At 39.5% G+C, this 19,927-nt stretch overlaps 8 protein-coding genes across 8 annotated transcripts; 5 read left to right on the forward strand and 3 right to left on the reverse strand.

Annotated features, from left to right (window-relative positions):
* Window positions 1–318: 318 nt before the first annotated feature.
* Window positions 319–3,100, forward strand: LOC128262106 (A-kinase anchor protein 10, mitochondrial). The gene is made up of 4 exons (XM_052996169.1): window positions 319–463; window positions 585–818; window positions 1,040–2,095; window positions 2,157–3,100. The coding sequence occupies exons 1-4, from the start codon at window positions 436–438 to the stop codon at window positions 2,660–2,662; spliced, it is 1,824 nt and encodes a 607-aa protein (XP_052852129.1). The 5' UTR covers window positions 319–435; the 3' UTR covers window positions 2,663–3,100.
* Window positions 3,101–3,193: 93 nt separating this feature from the next.
* Window positions 3,194–4,009, forward strand: LOC128261417 (E3 ubiquitin-protein ligase RFWD3). Its single transcript, XM_052995107.1, has 2 exons — window positions 3,194–3,289; window positions 3,352–4,009. The coding sequence occupies exon 2, from the start codon at window positions 3,366–3,368 to the stop codon at window positions 3,933–3,935; it is 570 nt and encodes a 189-aa protein (XP_052851067.1). The 5' UTR covers window positions 3,194–3,289; window positions 3,352–3,365; the 3' UTR covers window positions 3,936–4,009.
* Window positions 4,010–4,208: 199 nt separating this feature from the next.
* LOC128261415 (uncharacterized) lies at window positions 4,209–6,110 on the reverse strand. Its single transcript, XM_052995106.1, has 2 exons — window positions 5,497–6,110; window positions 4,209–5,037 (listed from the first exon to the last, which is right to left on the reverse strand). The coding sequence occupies exons 1-2, from the start codon at window positions 5,505–5,507 to the stop codon at window positions 4,425–4,427; spliced, it is 624 nt and encodes a 207-aa protein (XP_052851066.1). The 5' UTR covers window positions 5,508–6,110; the 3' UTR covers window positions 4,209–4,424.
* A 309-nt stretch (window positions 6,111–6,419) lies between these two features.
* On the forward strand, window positions 6,420–8,761 carry LOC128261413 (probable cytochrome P450 303a1). The gene has a single exon (XM_052995104.1). The coding sequence runs from the start codon at window positions 6,821–6,823 to the stop codon at window positions 8,330–8,332; it is 1,512 nt and encodes a 503-aa protein (XP_052851064.1). The 5' UTR covers window positions 6,420–6,820; the 3' UTR covers window positions 8,333–8,761.
* Window positions 8,553–12,441, reverse strand: LOC128261414 (ubiA prenyltransferase domain-containing protein 1 homolog). The gene is made up of 2 exons (XM_052995105.1): window positions 11,491–12,441; window positions 8,553–10,550 (listed from the first exon to the last, which is right to left on the reverse strand). The coding sequence occupies exons 1-2, from the start codon at window positions 11,929–11,931 to the stop codon at window positions 9,912–9,914; spliced, it is 1,080 nt and encodes a 359-aa protein (XP_052851065.1). The 5' UTR covers window positions 11,932–12,441; the 3' UTR covers window positions 8,553–9,911.
* Window positions 12,442–12,935: 494 nt separating this feature from the next.
* Window positions 12,936–14,472, forward strand: LOC128262258 (zinc finger protein OZF). The gene is made up of 2 exons (XM_052996420.1): window positions 12,936–13,156; window positions 13,213–14,472. Exons 1-2 carry the CDS (start codon window positions 13,031–13,033, stop codon window positions 14,326–14,328), a joined length of 1,242 nt encoding a protein of 413 aa, XP_052852380.1. The 5' UTR covers window positions 12,936–13,030; the 3' UTR covers window positions 14,329–14,472.
* Window positions 14,473–14,498: 26 nt separating this feature from the next.
* Window positions 14,499–16,012, reverse strand: LOC128262259 (glia maturation factor beta). Its single transcript, XM_052996421.1, has 5 exons — window positions 15,837–16,012; window positions 15,580–15,673; window positions 15,389–15,510; window positions 15,252–15,320; window positions 14,499–15,065 (listed from the first exon to the last, which is right to left on the reverse strand). The coding sequence occupies exons 1-5, from the start codon at window positions 15,837–15,839 to the stop codon at window positions 14,937–14,939; spliced, it is 417 nt and encodes a 138-aa protein (XP_052852381.1). The 5' UTR covers window positions 15,840–16,012; the 3' UTR covers window positions 14,499–14,936.
* A 1,041-nt stretch (window positions 16,013–17,053) lies between these two features.
* On the forward strand, window positions 17,054–19,906 carry LOC128262487 (uncharacterized). The gene is made up of 8 exons (XM_052996767.1): window positions 17,054–17,330; window positions 17,407–17,564; window positions 17,624–17,901; window positions 18,284–18,467; window positions 18,524–18,911; window positions 18,966–19,267; window positions 19,325–19,459; window positions 19,512–19,906. The coding sequence occupies exons 1-8, from the start codon at window positions 17,185–17,187 to the stop codon at window positions 19,634–19,636; spliced, it is 1,716 nt and encodes a 571-aa protein (XP_052852727.1). The 5' UTR covers window positions 17,054–17,184; the 3' UTR covers window positions 19,637–19,906.
* Window positions 19,907–19,927: the final 21 nt, after the last annotated feature.

Raw genomic sequence — 19,927 nt, forward strand, 5'->3', positions numbered from 1 at the left:
CTTAGGGGTAACCCCCCAAAACCCCTGGGGATGTAAACTCTTTCAATGCTCATTTAAATATTTCCTAAAGAAATGGGAAAATGTTTTAACCAACAATTTCCAAAACTATTTAAACTATGCCTAAAAACTTAATTTATTAAAGCATGTTTATTTTATTTATACTATACTATTTACTACCCCCTTAGCTTAAAGATTGCTTAATTTTTCGCATACTCGACAATTGATGCGAATTGTCTAACAAGGCCATTAACGTGTCTTATAATTTAGTGGAAAAACTGAATTTTTTTGGGGAAAATCAGAGTTGGTCGAGATTATTTAGGACGAAATCAATTTGTACGTCTGGCAACACTGTTTCAAAATATTTACCGTCGCATTACATTAATAGCAACAACTAATATTATTAATTATTATTATTACGCCGGAGAAAATGTAAAGATGTTAAATTACTTAAAGAGGCAAGCAAGTGAGTAAAAAAGTCAAGTGAATTCTGATACTGTTTCCGCCCAGCCCCCTGTCCTCTTTCTCTTGCCCTTCTTCTTCTTCGCCCTTCTTTTGACACTAATAAAAAGTTTTTCTTTATTTAGGCCGACGTCTCAGCAGCCAAGATGCCACGGATGCCAACTGTGCCCAAACCAGCGATGATGTGGACAGCACCGATGGAGCACACAAACGTCATTCTCTGCGATCCACAACAAGTTTTTGCGACGAAGTTTTCCTTGAGGCGTCGGAAGAGGGCGGTGGGGGTGGCGTGGGATTCGGAGAAGGTGCCACTGGTGCCTCCTCCGATGGAATCAGCCTCTCTAGCAATAGCAACGATGGTAATTACCTCATCGCCCATTATTCAATTGCTCATCACGATCGCACCTTTGAATTGCTATTCACATGCCTATGATTAGGGTGGGAATCCCATGAAAGTTTTGCAAGTCGCGAATTTATTATCTCGACATCACATCCTTATGCATCTCAGAACATTCTTTGGTTTCTTAAAAACATTTTTAAATCCCTTAAAGTAAAGCCGATTTCTCTTGTTTTTCCCCAGATATTTTCACCTACAGCTCGCGCCTCTCAATGAACCTGGCTTCGATCGTCAGCGAGCCCAACTGCCTGAGCTTCTTTGTGCAGTATCTGGACACCCGACAAGCCCTGCCTCTGATCAAATTCTATCTGGACATTGAGAACTTCAAGCGGGCGGCACGTACGCAGGAGAAAGAGGAGCCGGAGGAGCCTCCCACAAAGACGGAACAATCTTCCCCGAACAAAGATGACAACTATGTACCTGAACTGAAGACGCTATGCGATCTGTCCATGCGAAAACCCCTCACGGACGACGAAAAGAGCCGGATTTATGCGGAGACCAACAAACAGATCAACAGGCAGAAGACCGGGACGGTATGTGTCCCGAATTCCGAACTTTCCCGGGCCAGCATTAGCGACGCCATTGCCATCTATCAGAAATATCTGATAGTCAATGCCAGCCTGCAAGTGGATCTGCCCATCGTCATACTAGCGCACATATCGCTGCTCCTGTGTGGAAGGGACAAATCTGAATGCAGTAAGCCAATCCCAGCCAGCTGCTTTGATGAGGCCAGGGAGTTTGTGCTGGAGCAACTGGAACGGGATCATGTGCAGGGATTTCTGCAGAGTGGCTACTATTCCACCTACTGTTTAGAGTTGGTCGAAGGTGGTTCCATTAACATCTACGATGTCCTGAACAGCGAACTGGCTTTATTTTACTTTACCGAGTACCTGGAACAGCGGCAAGAGCGTGAATGTCTGGAGTTCTGGATCACGGGCATTAACTTTCGAAAAAGCTTTGCATCTGGCGAAGAAAAAGAGGAGGATCGCAAGGCTGCCCAAAGCGATGCCATGATCATATACGACAGATATTTCTCGCTGCAATCCGATTGTCGTCTGTGGATGTCCCAGAAGCTGCGCTCGAGGGTGGAACAAGCCATCTGCGCTCCAAGCGAACAGTGGCAAGCCTTTGATTTGGCCCTCTTGGTAACGGCCAAGTATCTGGAGCAAAAGTATTTTGCTAGCTTCTTAAAATCCCAAATATTTGATAACTATGTGAATGAACTGAAGGTTAAAAGAGGTGAGTTCTTTATTTTATATTGAGTGTATACATCGTATAAACTTAAGTTTTGCTTTCACAGATAACTACACCGCTCAATCCAACATCCAGCAAAAGTTGAGCCTGCGGAGAACTGGGAAAACTTCCAATGCCCAGCAGCGTCATCGCAAGACCCTATCCATGTCGGACTGCACGCACATTTCGCAGCACAACACACTGCTCGCTTCCATGGATACGCTGCCATCGAAAACGTCGATCAGTCAGCAGTCTGGAAATCTTAACATTGACGCCAGGCAGTTGACCAATCCTCAACTACTGTGGCAGCGTCCTGTGGGAGCACTTAAATTCGGATTTGTTAACTCTTTAGGACGCTATGAGCGGGACTTTGAGGCCGTCGATGCAGTAACTCTCAAATCGCAACCATGGTCACTGAGTGTCAGCGGAAACAAAATCAAAAATGCAATGCGCAAGCTGGTGAATCTGCCGGAGGATAATGTGCAAGAGGAGATCGCCTGGCAAGTGGCCGAAATGATTGTCAAGGATGTTACGAGTGTCACACTCAGTGGCAAGACTTCTCCGCTGGCCTAACGTGCTTCACTATTATTGAATTTATTTCTCATTTTATTCTCATTTTTAAATTATTATTTTTACGCTCAAATTAATGCGAGAATCTCCACACAATGTGCACAAATGGAAGTCGCAATAGAAGCTCTCTTACACTACTCGTCTCTCTTATGTACAAAATATGTTGAACAAATCAAACATTTTATCTTAACTTATTTTCGTTAATGCTGTAGGCTTTGAAAGCTTATTAACTGAATTATCGCTCGCTCATTTGTTATTTAAAGCAACAAAACCCAAATTTCAAATATAAAGATGAAGCTAAATCGCTTCTGAGTTTTTACTTCATTCCGCTTAGCTATGATTTATCATTTGTAACATAGAGTGTATATGAATATTTTTGCATACTGATAATAACTACAAAGAAAAATTTATTGTTATTAATAAACTTTTTCTATAATCAAATTGTACTTTTTTCTATTTGGCTGTGTGAACCCTTTATTTGACTTTTTTCTTCGCATTTTCATAAAGGAAAATGTTTTTTATTATATTAGCAACTTAATGTTGGAGCGTTAATGAGCATCAAATAGTTATGGTGATTTCGATTTATTGGCATAAAACATTAAAATCTTTTCAAAAGGGATACAGCCGAAGGTAATTTTTAAAACGTTTTATAAAATGCTAATTTTGGAAAGGTGAGTTAACAAATAATCTAGCTGTCCGACGTTCAATGTCACAGCAAGACAAAATGTCGTCAGCGGAGCAAGAGTCGCACAGAAGGGAGAACAAAATCCTGTCATTGCTGGAAGAGTTTAACACTTTGGAGAACGAACTAGAGCGGGTGGAACAGCAGCCGGTGGAGGAGTCCGATTCCAGCCTGGAGGAGAAATTCAGCAAGCTAAAGGAGATCTGTTTGCAGATGAAGCGAAACACTGTTCGGCGTCGTGGCATCCAGTTACAGTTGGCGACGGAGTTGTCGGCATACGCGACCAACTCGGATCGTTTTCTGCTGGTTGGCGAACATGTGCTCATCAGGGAACTGCGCGCCGGCGTAGACGCCCTAAGCCAACGGCTGGACAGGATGTCCAGGGTGTCGCAGGACATCATTTGCTCCATCTGCCTGGCGCCGTGGACGAGTGAAGGTAGACATCACCTGGTATCTTTGAGATGCGGCCATTTGTTTGGGTGCAACTGCATCCACACCGCCATCCGGCGGTTCCATCGCTGTCCGATATGCAGGCGCCGGGCTTATCACAGTGATGTTCGCAGGATCTACGGTCGAAATTTTTTGCCATTTTAGTTGAAAGCATGCTTTGGCTCCTTTTATTGCGTTTTTTGTTAAAGTTTTTTTTTGTTAACGTTCTACAACATTTGTGTTAACTAAAATTCAAGTGAAAATTAAAAGACATTATGAATTATTTTAAATTGTTTTTTTTTTATTTTTTATATTTCAGGCCCAATAAATAACTAGAAAATTCCCATTGTAAGCTTATAACAATGAAAACAAATAAAAGAAAGTTTTATCTGTAAATTGAGTATAAAACATGCCTTTTGTTTTATAAACTATCTTTATTAAATCACATTCCCCTTAAAACCATAAACATTATATCCTATTCCACTATTTGCCACATATTTAATCATATGAGCCAGGTTAAACTACAAGTGTCCATTTCCATATTTCGGAAATCGGAAATACAAACGCTCTGACACCTCTTACCAAAATCAAACTCACATTTTCACTTCCTCATTTCACTCTCTCCCTAAGTTTATTGATGCCAAACTGATACAATTAAGCCACTTCCTCCACGGGCACTTCACCCGTTTCACTGAACCACCGCAGGATGCGCAACATCGTTTTGGCGGAATAGAGGCAAAAGGGGTACTCGTTGAAGCAGAGCTCCGTGGATCCCCTCAGTGCCAATCCTCGACTGAAGGCCCTCCCGATCTTCACCGGAGCCATCTCCAGCGATGATTCCAGATAGTCCATGAGCAGCTCGGCCTCCGGAACTTTCGCTTCGGCACCGGACATAAGCTGGCAAATTAGCGACTGCAGGCACTCGAAGGGATCTCTTGAGAGGATCCTCTTCCAATCGATGGCAGTTGGCGTTCTCTGCACAGTTCCCATCCCTCTGGCAGCTCCACCTCTTCCATTTCCTCCACCGGAATCCTGAGTCCTTTGCACCCAACCGAGCTCTTGGCTTAAGCTCGCCTCTCTTCTGCTTCGAAATAAGTTCAAGGAACCACTTGCCTGCTGGATGGGTGCAATAATTTGTTGCAGGGGCTGGGTCGCCATTCCGGCCAGTTGCGTGATCCCCCGAATCGGTCGAATCTTAACCCAATCCTGGGCCAGCAGATGCATCATGTACATGGCTCCCAGGCCGGTGGCAGCCAACAGTACGATCCTACGGAGGGTTTTTAAATAAAAACGTTATTAACTCCAAGCAAAGGTTATTTTACGAGAATATTTTTAAATTAAAGTTTTCTCTTAAAGCCTAAATTGTTTAAATTGGAATTTTCACCTGCCGAGGTTTTTTTTTTAGTTAGAAAGTTAAATTTATAAAAAAGGCTTTTAAAAAAGGCTTTCTTTAAAAGCTGAAATTGCTTTAATTGGAATTTTGACCAGCCTAAACATTTTAATTTAAGTTAAAAAGCTAAAATTAAAAAAAGGTTAGATATAAAAAATATATATGTTGGTTCAAAAAAATGAAAACATAATTATCTCTTTTACAAACATTAAACATTATTAATTTAAAGCCATTTAAGCTTTCATTACTCACTGCACTCAAAATTTTTAAAGCAATCTACCAATTAATTAAGTGTCTCTTGGCAGGAGTTCCTGGTCAGTTAATAGCTATGCTCACCTGAATCCCATCCTTTAAAGTCAGTTGCTGTCCAGTCAGGTCTTTGCAGCTCGGGTGCCAGTCTTCAAATGGGCGATCTCCGCGAGTGTGGCCCGTGTTAAAGCCCCAATTGGATGCCAAAAATCGGTGGCAGCTCCACTTTGATCGCCTGAAACAGCAAAATCCCAAAACCTCGATCCCCGATTTCCAGAAACCGGAACCAGCGGAGTTATCATCAAAACAAAGTCCATCCCACCGCTTTCCGCAATGGCGATGGCGATGGCGATGGCAATGGCGATGACATAATAGCCCCATCCAGTCGAGTTGTCCAGGCAGCTACTCCTCCTCCTCCTTCTTCGACGTCTTTTCCCCATTTCCCAACGTCTCCATTTGTTTTCCCTTTCATGTGGAGCAAACGGGTTTTCCTATTTGCGTTTTCGCGGTTTTCTTAACGCAACAAGTTTTCCTTGACTTTGGCGTTGTTGTCCATGACCATTAGAGTTGGTGGCTGGAGGCGATTAAGCGCAGAGCAAAATGTAGTTGAACTACCCACAAGGCAGTGGGTCAGACGGGTGAAGATATGTATATATATCGAAGCTAAATGGACAATGGAGCTAGGGATATTTTGTAATGATGAGTCAGTGCGATTTCCTAAACCAGAGATCTACAATTTTTGTTCTAATAATCTTGATTTAAGAATTTTAATTTAAAACAATATGTTAGTTGGTATACTCACAAAAATCTAACAAAAAATATAAAGTCAATGATAGTTTTTACAGTAAAAAGGGGAAATTCCATCAAAAAATATTTCATTAAATAAAATACCCTCAGAAGTTATGCCTATCCTTTGAGCATATATTTATTGTAGAAAATTTTCAAAATATTTATAAAGCACTAAAAAACTCAGGTTTCCAAAAACGAATAAATTTTAAAATATTTTGGGTAATGTTTTATTAAACAACACAACTTAAGGACTGGGAAAATTAAAATCACAATTTTAAAATCTCTTACACATAAGCGATATTAGCTCAAGTATTAAGAACAGAAATCCAACCATGTGCATCTTTTAAATTTGTCTATTTCGTATTTTTAAACTCCCAACTGATGTGAAAACTTTATCGTCAAAAGAAAATACAAACAAGAGGAAAAGCTCTTCACAAGACATCTATAAAAGCCAGGCTCAGCCAACCAAGCGGATTCAGTCGATTTGGGTGAACGTCAGGTGCGAGATCAAAAACTGTGGACTGGTTCACCAGGAAACCGTGGATAACTAACCTGGTCCGAACTCCAGCCTAAAAGCCAGCCAAGATTGCGTAACTGGGAAAAGTGAAAGCAACGGAAAAACATGTTTTATGCGGTCATCTGGATTTTCTGCGCCACTCTATTGGCAATCTTGTTTGGTGGAGTGCGAAAACCGAAAAGATTTCCGCCAGGACCTCGCTGGTATCCCATTGTGGGAAGTGCCCTGCAGGTTTCACAGCTGCGGTGTCGTCTTGGAATGTTTTGCAAAGTGATCGATGTGTTCGCCAAGCAATATGTGAATCCCTATGGCTTCTTTGGCCTAAAGATTGGCAAAGATAAGGTGGTGATAGCCTACACGAACTTAGCAATTAGTGAAATGATGACGAACGAGGATATTGATGGCCGACCCGATGGCATATTCTATCGCCTAAGGACCTTCAATTCCCGATTGGGAGTTCTATTAACCGATGGCGAAATGTGGGTGGAGCAGCGTAGATTTATCCTGAGGCACTTGAAGAATTTCGGCTTTGCCAGAAGTGGCATGATGGATATTGTCCACAATGAGGCAACTTGTTTGCTGCAGGATCTGAAGGACCAAGTGGCCAAGTCTGGAGGAAAGCAGGCGCGTATCGGGATGCACGATCTGACGAGTGTTTATGTTTTGAACACCCTCTGGTGCATGCTGAGTGGCAGGAGATATGAACCCGGTTCCCCGGAGATTACGGAACTACTGGAGACCTTCTTCGAGCTCTTTAAAAACATCGATATGGTGGGTGCCCTATTCAGTCATTTTCCTCTCCTTCGATTCATTGCCCCAGACTTTTCTGGCTACAATGGTTTTGTGGAAAGCCATCGATCGCTGTACTCCTTTATGAGCAAAGAGATCGAGCTGCATCGTTTGACTTACAAGAACTACGATGAACCCAGGGACCTCATGGATTCCTACCTTCGTGCCCAGGAGGAGGGCAACGATGAGAAAGGCATGTTCAGTGACGAGAGCCTGTTGGCCATTTGCTTGGACATGTTTTTGGCCGGATCTGAGACCACCAACAAAAGTCTGGGCTTCTGCTTCATGCATTTGGTACTGCAGCCCGAAATCCAGGAGCGGGCCTTCCAGGAAATCAAGGAGGTGGTGGGTCTGGAGCGCATTCCCGAGTGGTCCAGGGATCGCTCCAAGTTGCCCTATTGCGAGGCCATCACTTTGGAGGCGGTCAGGATGTTTATGCTCCACACTTTCGGCATTCCGCATCGGGCTGTCTGCGATACCCGCTTGTCGGGCTATGAAATTCCCAAGGACACCATGGTTATAGCCTGCTTCAGGGGTATGCTCATCAACCCAGTGGACTTCCCCGAACCGGAGGCATTCGATCCTGAGAGATTCCTCTTTGATGGCCACTTGAAACTACCGGAAGCCTTCAATCCATTCGGTTTTGGACGCCATCGCTGCATGGGAGATTTGTTGGGGAGGCAGAATCTTTTTATGTTTATGACCACAGTGCTGCAGAACTTTAAAATGGTCGCCATTCCTGGTCAGCTGCCGGAGGAAGAACCTCTGGAGGGAGCCACTGCTGCGGTTAAACCATACGACATCATGTTAGTGGCTAGAGAGGAATAACAAAGATTATTGTTTATTACCTTTTGAACTTAATTTAAACTTACCTCGTCATGGATTATGGTGTACACAGTCATAGAAATATGCTTCAATTTTCGTTTGAATTCCAATAAATTTCCACTTATCTTGTCCAAAATCAATTGGCTGATATCAACATTTTGGAGTCAATGAAACCCCCCACTACAAACTAAAATATATATCAATATATATTACACAATTCATGTTTACATTCTCTAATTAAACATTTAATTATCAATATCATTATAATTATTATTGTTCATGTTGTTGTTGATTTGTAGTCTACAAAGTTTTCACTTAGTTCAATTCAATTCGGCTGTTAAGCGATTCCAACAGAAGCATTTCTCAATGCAGTATACAAAAGCATGAATGAATATACAAAAACTAGCGTACAAAGAAATATTGCCACAAAAATGTTCAGTTACATAATGGTTCATAATGCGAATAGGTTTTGGCTTTCTCCTCCTTTGTTTATATTTAAAGCTATTTGTTTATATGCATACGCTATTGTTAATGGAAAACAATTGTTGCTACTACGCCTCGACATCTCTACGTATATAGTTATTTAAAAATTTAAATTTGTGTTCTGTTTTCGTTTAACTTAGGTTTTTCTTGATTTTCTTTTGATATTCTCACTCTCAGCCTGCCGCTAGACACTGGGCTTACATGATCTAGATGTGTATATAAATATTTGCTCGTGTTCGTGTATATAATATATGTAAAAACTCTAACAATCGTTACACAAAAAGCAAGCCAGCCAATTGCCAAAAAACTTTCAACATAGCTGCATTTCCAAGCACTTATATTCGTAAAGTAAATCTGCATTTTCATTCGCGAAACTTAAGTATCTGCACCCGTATGAATGTGGTGATATATATTTTAGAATAATATAAAATTGGGTCTGCATTAGCATTACTGGCTACTGTTGCACATAACTTTCTTGGTCCGTAATTCCCAACGCGCGAGAGGAAGAGTATGATTATTAATTACATTGAGTCGTAATTGATTGGTTAAGATTTAAGATAGTGACGATGTGAAATAAATAAAAACGAGCAAGGTAGGTTAGGGTCGATATTGTAGGTAATGAACAAATCTTTGGATAATTTCAAGTATTTGACACAGAAACTAAAGGTCTATTATCAATATTCAATTCACAATTTAAAAGTTTATTACAAAAAAACTGTCATCAAGTATAAGTACTTTTTTAACAGTGATTCCTTTCTAAGTTCATGATTCATCATTTTGAATTCAAAAATGAAACTTCCAAGCTGATATTAGACCTTTATTCTCAAATGTAAAATGTTTTATATTTATCCCTAGATTTTCTGTCAAATGGATCGACCCTTTAGGGCTAGGATATGTTCAGTTCAAAAGTTGAGACTATAACGGGCGACTAGCAGGCATTTGAAAATTGCGCAACATCAAACTGTGGGAAATTGACAAAGCTTCGTTCTCCCTTCTCACTACACACATTGACTAAAACCTAATGAAATTCCCTAAAAACATTGCACCAGATTCTCTCTGAATCGAAGTTTCTGCCAGATCCGTAGGTACACCCCGTCTATCAATTTTTTCGTAGTCCAAAGGTGGGCAACTGCTGGGCACAACAGCAGGCCACGATGTACAGGATGCCGAAGAAGAAGTTCAGCTTGGCCGTTTGCCGTGGCACCAGGTGCATCGTCTGCTCGTTGCGGAAACGCTTCTCTATCTGGAAGGCTTGTGGCAGGGTCACCAATGGCAACAGGAACCACAGGGAGTACTTTAGGCCGAAGATGAAGAACAGCGAGTAGGGTGCGAAGAGCAGCATGGCGTACAAGACATGCGAGGCAGTGCGTCCTATCAGAATGGCCAGTGTTACGATTCCGGCCCGACGATCGTTATCCGCATCTCTGGTGTTATTGCTGTGCAGGATGGCCTCTGTGTTGAGGGCCAATGGAATCGCATAGCCCATTGTCGTCCAATCCACGTGACCCGTTTGTGACATGAAGGCAAAAAGCACCGATATGGGTCCAAACAGTATCAGTATAACCAAATCTCCCAGGGCGATATACTTGAAACCAATGCCTCCCGTGTACAGGAAACTCGAGGACAGTCCACCGAAGTAGATCAGCGCCAGGTGCTCCATTTTCGCCGGACTGAGCACCGCCAGCAAAACAAATCCCCCGCAGCCGGCCATGTACAGAATGGCACCCAGAGAAACCACCTGAGAATTAACAAATATATATAATTTTAATTGTGTTAAACGGACGTGTTATAAAGTTAACTCTTGAATGCCCAGATAACAGCAAATGTTACAAATTTTAGATGAAGAAATTAAAGTATAATCCCTGTACTAAACCTTTTAACCTTTTCTTTCAATTTATTTTGAAATTGTATTTGTTAAATCGAGCTCTGTTTATGTGCCATAGATTATAATTAATAATTCATTAATTATTAATTTTTAATTAATAATTTAATTGATATTTCACAAAAATTTTTGTGCCAAAAAAAGTGTATCAATTTTGATGAAATTCATTCAGATAATTTAAAATAATATACGTCGATTACGTTTTCTTTTTAAAATTAAGAAACGCGAAATCATCAAGGAAAAATGTACATTTTATAAATATTTAAACTTTTGTTATAAGACATTAGTTTAATATTTTTTTCTTAAATAAACAAACCACAATTGGAAAGTCACGTTTGGCAATTAATGATGCAGAATGTTTTGCAATACGTATTTAATATTTTATGGCTTTTAGCCACTCTGCATGCGACGTGATCAAGTGATTAGTTTTCTAGCAAAGTATATGTAAATTAAGAATTTTAAACGTGTGGTCGGAGAAATGGAAATTTATGGAAACAATTTAGTGTATACAAATGCATAAAGTATCAGTAATTATTTGTGTGTTGCCTTTTATTATAATTTTTTAAAATTTCCATTTTTGAATATTTAGCAATTTTTCGATAAAACAAAAATTTTTTTTTTTATGTATATTACTGTCCTTGGTAGTTTTAGTACTTTTATAGGAATTAAAAAAAAAATGTATTTGAAATGAGTGGTTTGGTTGAAAGATTTTTAGGTCATTCCTGTTACCGCCTTGAAAATTTCTACCAGTTCTGGGCACTGCACGGTTAACTTGTCGATCCGATCGAGTGCTTACCTCATCCTTGGTGAGTATGTGGTCCACCAGCGTGCGGTCGTCGGCCTTTTGCTTGTCGATGCCCTTGATGAAGTCGAAGTAGGTGTTTACCACGTTGCCGGCGCAGTGGACGGTGACCACGGTGAAGGCGGTAAGGAAAAAGGTGACCAGCGAGAACTCCGCCGCCCACTGGGAGCGGTGGGCCAGGGCCGAGCCGAGGAGCGTGGGCACCAGACTGGCGGACAGGGACCATGGACGCAGAGCTAGGAGATAGGTTTTCAGTTTCATAAAGGTGCCGGATGTGTTTGGGTGTGCGGTTAGTGCTGTTCCAGCTTCTGCACCTGCACTCAGACCAGATCCTTCATCCACCTCCTCCTTCTCTGCGTTTTTGGTCTTGCCATTCCTAAGCCTGAATTCCTGATTGCCATTGGGCAACAGCTGGCTGTCCAAAGTTGTGGCCATTGCAAGCTGCACGGGATTACTGGCACTTTCGGCAGAACGAAACGAAACGAAACGAAACCTATTCACACCAGGTTTTCGTACTCGTATTCGTCAGTTTGTTTGACCTCGGGTGCCGCTCCAGAATTTGTTTACAAAAGCTCAAATATTAAATAGTGCTTCCTCGGATGCCGGCACATGCGCTGCCTTCTGTCGATAATCGCTAATATTGTATACACAGCATCTTGGGGATATGGATATACATATGGATGTGTTGTGCGGGGTCAGGGGGTCGGGTGCCGAAACCACGAAATTTCACCGTGCAGCTCCAAGTTTCTCTCGCTCTCTCTCTCACTCTCTCTCTCGCGACCGTTCCGCCGATTGCTCCTCTTCAATTATTTATCCAGTTCGCGGATTACTTATTCTTTTTCGGCAAACGATTAAGAATTTGTGGATTCCAAGTCAATTTGTCTGCGCTTTTTCTCTTATTTATTTTAATCAAACAAATCAACTGTCACGTCACGTCAGCGCAAAAACGAGAGAGGGTCACACTATTTTGCCAAGTCTGGCAGCACTCATAACCACTATTTTATTTTTATGAATTAAAATATTTAGCAAAGTAGAAATAAATAGATTATTACATATTTTTCCACGCAGTTACTTTATTTAAATCTATCTAGTAAATGTTAACAATTTTGCAACTTTTTATCGATATCACCGATTGAGTTGTACAGGGTGCACTTGCTTAAGTGAACAATGTTTAAATTTGTTCACTAAATTTATTATCAGAATGTTCTCTTGACAAAGTCAATTAAATATTATTCAAACTTAATTTTTAATACATATACATTTGGTAATCTGCATGTTACAGTAGTAAGCAAAAAATACAAAAAATGATTAAAGTTTTTTGAAAGAAATAATTTATCACACAATTTCTTAATTTAATATTGAAACTGAAACCATACAAATTTATTTGCAAACGAATCGAAACCTGTTCACACCAGGTTCGCTTCATGACACTGACTGTACTTTTCCAGCCCTGGTCGCAATCAGCTGCTAGGTTCTGAAAAAAAAATCCTAAAGCGAATGTTTGTTGATTAATACAAATTAGTTGACTTTAAAGATGGATTATAATATACATAAAATATGTCGCGTATGCCTGGAGGAATTACATCCGGTGACATCGATTTATAGCACAGACTTCGCCATGATGCCCTCCGTAATGCTGATGCAATGTGCCAAAATAAGAGTGGGTATTTAAAAACAAACTTAAAAATAATACATTTTAAACATTTATTGTTGAAGGTTTTCAAAACAGATGGCTTGCCTTCGGTCATTTGCAACAACTGCATCTATCGCCTGGGTGTCGCCTTCCACTTCAAACAGGAATGCGAAAATAGCGACCTTCGGCTCCGGCAATATCTGGGCATCCTTGAGACCTGGCGCCAAGATGCGGCAACCAACACGGACTTTGCCGAAAAGCCCTCGCTACCGCACCCTGATAGCGATGAGGAGGAGCCGGTGGACTCCAAAGTGAGTAAAAGGCGATCCCGCTATCAAAGAAAACCGCCAGAGGAGCACAAGAAACGGGGGCCCAAACCACTGCCTAAGATGCCTCACACCTGCTACGAATGCCACAAGAGCTTTAAGTGCATCGCCCAACTAACGCAGCATATAAGAACACATACGGGTGAAAAACCGTATCAGTGCAGCTTCTGCATCCAACGATTCGCTCAGAAGTATAACTTGAAAGTACACGAAAGGACTCACACGGGAGACAAGCCTTTTCAATGTGAAATTTGCTCCAAACAGTTCTCGGCCCTGGGCAATTTTCAAGCGCATCAGAAGATACATTTAGGGGTAAGGGATCAAATATGCACGGTCTGTCAGAAAGGTTTTTATACAGCCGGCGATCTATCCAAACACATGCTAACCCATACGGGCATCAAAAACCACCATTGCGATGTGTGTGGCAAAGCGTTCAGCAGGCGAAGAGACATGCGATCTCATAAACTGAAACTCCATCCTCTGGAATCTAGTACGAGTCACGATATAGTGGACGATGATGATGACGAGCCCATAGACACCGATCCCGTGGGTCTGGACACCCTGGATCAGGCCCACTTTAAGTGCCCGGATTGCGACAAGGCTTTCGATACGGCGGACAATCTCAGCCTACATTTTCGCACACATGCGGTAAATAATAATCTGCTGAATCTGCCGCTACCACCTGCACCACCTATGTCGCATCACTATCATCACGATGCACTGCATCATCTGGGGCCTCCAAATCCTGCCACCCAAATGGGAATGGCTGCAATGGCTCACATGCTGGCACCACCGCCTCCTCCACCACCCACACCCAGCGAAGGACGCTATACGATGCTTCACCATACAGCGGCTCAAAGATTGCATTACTAAAGAATTAGAGAAAAATAATGTTAAGAAACTTATACAAATATTATTAATTTAAAGCTTACAACATATAAATCTACAACTATTTTATCCCAAAATAAAAGTAACTCTTTGGACATAAGTTTGTAAGGAAGTGAAGGACACAATTAAAAAAATATATATAAATGTACACAACATCGGATTTATCTTTGTATTTCAATATTGAACACTTTTATTTAGTTTGTCTATATAAAATGGAATATTTTTGTCATGTTTGCTTTTATGCCTTTACAATAAATACATGTAGAAATTTGGCAAGCACAGCTTCTATAAAGATTATTACTTAAATGCAAGAACTAAAATCACTAAGAACTCTCCCGCACATTTGTCGCATGCGATCATCATCTATATAAAATTGTCATTATGTTGTATAAACTTAGCTTGATTTGTGTTTTGTGTAGGTAAAAATTGTCGTATCTCAATATTGGTTTGTTTGGTATTGGTATGCATCGTTGGTATCGGCTTGATCCAGTTTGAATATTTCAATAAAATGCTCCGAAATCAATCGAAGAACTATCATAAGTATTGCTTTTGACAACGGCCCGGAATGATTGATCCCAGAGATTGAAACCTCTCTACTTAAGCTTGGCTTTCAGCCATTCCTCGGTAAGTTCGTCTAGTTCGCGAATTTCGTAAACGCGTGTGAGATCCACTTCGCGCTGAAGAGCGCTCTTAGTGCAGGCGTACATCATCTGAAGTTCAATCTGAAATTGAAGAGTTTTTAATGGAAAGTTGGTGGATATATTGCGTATAAGAAGGGGTTGTTGAATATGGACTTAAAATTATATCTTTAATGAAAAAAGCACAAAATTGGCTGAGACCCCCAGGATAAACAAATTTTCCGAGATTTCCATCTTGTTTATTAAAGTTATATTTATTCTTTTATTCACCTGACTATCTCTTGGAGTGTAGAAGATAAAACACATCGGATAGGAAATCCGCTGATCGTCGTGCACCATCTAAAATAATGTTAAAAACGCAAACAAAAGTCAGGAAATGGAAGAGGGAAAAAGACATATTAAAATACCTTATATGTATAGATCACATATCGGGGCTGATGTCCTGGCAAGGTGTCCTGCAGTTCGTCCACTGAGATATCGTCGATGAACTCATCAAGCACCACCGATTGTTTCTCCCGGTCGACTTTCACTGAAAACAAAAAATAACCCCGGGATTACAGAGCAGAACCCTTTTGTTACCATGTCAATCAAATCTTACGTATCAAAGCCGCATTGTTTTTGCTCTTGCTGAAGCGAAACTTCTTCAATTCCTCCAGAACTTCATTGCTAATGTCACATATTTTGTTATCACCCTGCAAGAGACCGATTTAATTGATTAACGAACTGGAAACACCAAAGTTATCTGGAAACAACAACCGCCGATCAAAAACACAAACAAAAACACACCCACACTCCCTTCATTAGTCATGTTTTCATTTTGCTAATTGATTTTCGGAACTGGCTGCGACCACTTACCATAGCTTAAGTTTTGAAGTTTTGGGAGAAATTTGGGATTGGGCTTGCGGATTCTTTGGCAGTTGTCGTGGGTATAAATTATCACTGTTTCTTTAGTAAACGTTCAAAAGTATATCGCCTTTTATTTTTTGCTTTTTGTTGTTTCACCTGCAGTGCGACCGTTCTATCAACGCTAAAAAATACTGAGAGACAGAAACCAAAATATCGTATGAGTATTGTAAACGATGTTTATTTAACATTCAGCGATAATTCTGTCAAGCAGCTGGTTCACCAAACAGCCGTTACAGCTACTTTTTAAAAATTGACCTAGTTTTGTTTGTCTTAGCTATTGCAGATATATTTTAATAAAAATTTAATGCAAAAGAAAAAAAAAACTTGGTAAAATTACATTCCAGATAGCTTTAACCCTAACGAAGAAATTATTAGGGGTTTAAAACCCTTGTTTTATGCCAAAATAGCTGACATTTATTAACTCTAAACTCTGATATATTTTATATAAAACCAATAAAATGTCCTGAATATTTAATTGGAGACAACAATATGAAAAACGTAATCATTTAATACAAAAAAAAAATTGAAAATTTTCTTACCAAAAACAAAAATTTACTAAAATATATATTGCGATTCAAAATTAATAATTAATTATTTAAATTAAAATAATATAATAATAATAAAATAAATAAATATAAATAATATACTAGCCTAAGTGCTTTAAAATTAGGCTTGGTCTTCTCTTACAATTGCTAATTATTAATATATTTATTATTATTTTAAAGCTTAAGATATTGACAAATTAGAAAAATAAAATAAAAAAATACCCTTACTGCTTTACAATTTAGCTTGGTCTTCATTTTCAATTGGCAATTATAAATACAAGATTAACAATTTTCCTTGGTTTTTATTTTTAAATGACAATATATGTATACCCTACTCACAGTAATGTCTTGTAGTTGTAGGCGCCGCGGCGGGAGTCTTCCGTCGATTTATGTCTAAAACTCTACAAAATAAACAAATAAACAAATTTTACGGACTTTGGCGGACAAATTTATGCGATAATAAGCCGATGTTTCTGCGGTCCAGCCCTCTTTCCACGAAATCTATCCCTGAAAAACCGTTGGAATTTTCAAATCCACCTTCCACCTTCCGATTTCAGCTGATCTTAACAGCTGTACCTCGTCCAAACATAAACATATATTTTGTCATCTCTAGTGCTTTCTACAATCAGGGCTGCCAAATAGTACCGTTGGTTTCCGCGCCATTCTTTTCCGACAGCAAGTTAACGTAATTTAGAATAAGTTTTTAACTACCTAAGCGGGGTATATGTAACAAGTTTAATGTAGTAGTTAAGATGTCGATACCTAAGCTGGACTTGGAGCTATATGAAGGAAGCATCCTTGATTCCTGCTGGAAAGTGGGCGGCAGCAAGTCTAGGACTTCGACTTTTTCCCAATTCGATCGGAATGAGATCGCCGCAATCAATATAGTCGCTTGTTGGTAAGTAAAGATATATTATGTATATAAGTATCTCACTATTTATTCGACTTTCCAACCTGATGGTGAAACCTAATAGCAAGCAAATAAATGATTTAATAGAGAAAAACTCATCGAAAATGTGCGGATCGAGTGTTTTGGCAACAAGAAAGAAGCAGAATTTCAGTTTTAAGGACATTACACGCTTGGCACACGGAGTCACAGACATTTACAGGTGTCAGGTGGACATCCTTTTGGGTATTCATTGAATATTTAAATATTGGGAAAACGCTATTTATATTTTCGCATCCTCTTAGGAGATACCAAACATTTGCTGGATCAAATGAGACGTAACAACTTGGACTTTCTTCTCCCGACCACAAAATCTGTAGTGGTCAAGGAATCGGAGATCCGAGTCAATCGGAAACGAAAGCGTTTAGTCACCAAAAATTCGAAGGTGACCGTCTCCAAACGTCCCAGATGCCAGGAGTCCGAACTTTTGAATAAAGCAGCTCAGGAGTACTACAAAAAAATGCTATCTGAATGTCAGATCTGGCAGTCTGAGTGCACACACCAATTGGTGGAGGAATTGCAAGTAAAAGTTTCCTTTTAAGAATTTTCTTCCTATATTCAAACTTGTCAATCCGTTTTTGAGCTGCATTTCACTACATTATTAATCCCTTGCAGAGGGTACTATTTCAGTCAGAACTATGCAACGCTGTGAAGGAGACAGTTCAAACCCTATAAAGTATTATGAATATCTTGGTCCGTCTGTCGGTCCGTCCGTTTTTACGCAAACTAGTTTCTCCGTTTTAAAGCTATCTGCATTTAAATCGGACTTTTAATCCTACACTACTAACAATGATCTCTCCAAATATGTACATTGACTAATCAAGGAAATCGGATTCCGAAAATTCATCACCTTGTTTATTATTAACTTAAACAATGTATATATTATTTTAAAATTATTTCAATAGTCCATTGAACTGCCGCGATGCTCTACGCAATCAAGCTCATATCATGCCATTACCATCTTTGAGGAGAGACGAAGTCACGAGGATCACAGCACTATCATTCCATCTGAGGGTTTTGGCGATGGCGATGAATTGGATTTAACTATATTTGAAGAGCTTTACCCAACAAAATTTCAAAGACAATCCTGTAATTACATGGTGTTTCCAAAATTTTGCATTCAACCTATTTTTCATTGTTTATAGTAAAGCGACCGTCGATAGCCCAGGATTCAACCTACATTTTACCAGATAAAATGCCGAGATTGGATGAATTAAACATTTTTCAAGCTGACAATGCTATTATGACCCAAATTTTTCCAGATAACATTGAACCAGCTGATACAACTGAGATAAGTTGTGTACCATTGTTGGAGTCGTTTTATTATACACCTGTTGAAATTTCATATAGCCAGCCGAAGAATCCTCGTAAAAGAAAGTTAATAATAGACAAGCATATCAAATATTCACAAGAGCAACTGATAAAGCATAGACAAAAATATATGGATGAACATAACACTAGAGTTTTAATTGTACAAAAGACATCTGCAACACGCAAAAAACCGTATGAACTTTTATCTAAATTGAACAAGAAGTAAGAAAATTAATAATTTTATGTTAAAAATAATACAAAATTGTTTCTTTGTAGTAAAATTTTTCCAAATATTAATCACCCCGTCGTTAATTTAACAACTGAAATGGAATACGAAGCGGAAAATACCTTGAGAACCATATTCGGCAGCGAGTTCACGGAGAAACTAACTAAGGAGATTTTTGTTCAGGCAGTGGAAATTAATCAATCAGGAAACCAAGAGGTGTATATTCATCAGCCCGTGCCGCTTGATCAAGAAGACATTGTACCGCCTATTTTGCATTCTGTGGATGTTATTGAACAAAGCAACAATAACAATTTTTACAAACAAAGTACCCACTGTGAGAATAATAATTTTGGTGAGATCAACTTGTTTACAAGATATGTTTACTTATTAATATATCAATTGATCACAGATACCCACAGTGTAATGATGGACCTACTTGATCTTTGGCGTAATAATCCGGAAATCAATGGAATCACAGCCAACGATTTTATCAAATCGTTTAAAGATCGCATCAAAGCTGCGCTAGCCTTTACTCATTTGTTATGTGAGTTCTAAATAAACTAGGTAATAAGAGTAATTTAGCAATTCACTTTCAGATCTGGTTCGTGACAATTTTATAGAGATTTCAAAGCGAGCTAACTCCATTGAAATGGATCAAATTACTTTGGGCAAAGAGTCCATAAAGCTTATTGAAAATCTAACGCAGAGCAAGACTTTCTAAATATTTGTGGGCTAAAGACCTACAAATTAGATTATAAAAATTGTTTTCGTGGTCATCACCACAACTTTGTAATTGTTAAGTTTGGCAACGATATCCACATCTTGTTTTTCATTGTTCCCATCAAAAGTCGCGCACTATGTAGCTATAAGTTCAGCAAATCTCTAATCGACAATTGTTGTCTCTGAAAAAGACTATAAACTATTTCAAGATCATCATTCTTACATCGTTTTTGTTAAATTGGCCATGGTCTAAGTAAATATGTTTGTTTTCATTTGTCTAAAAAATAGTTTA

The sequence above is a fragment of the Drosophila gunungcola genome, unplaced genomic scaffold, assembly GCF_025200985.1.
Source record: "Drosophila gunungcola strain Sukarami unplaced genomic scaffold, Dgunungcola_SK_2 000001F, whole genome shotgun sequence".
NCBI lineage: Eukaryota > Metazoa > Arthropoda > Insecta > Diptera > Drosophilidae > Drosophila > Drosophila gunungcola.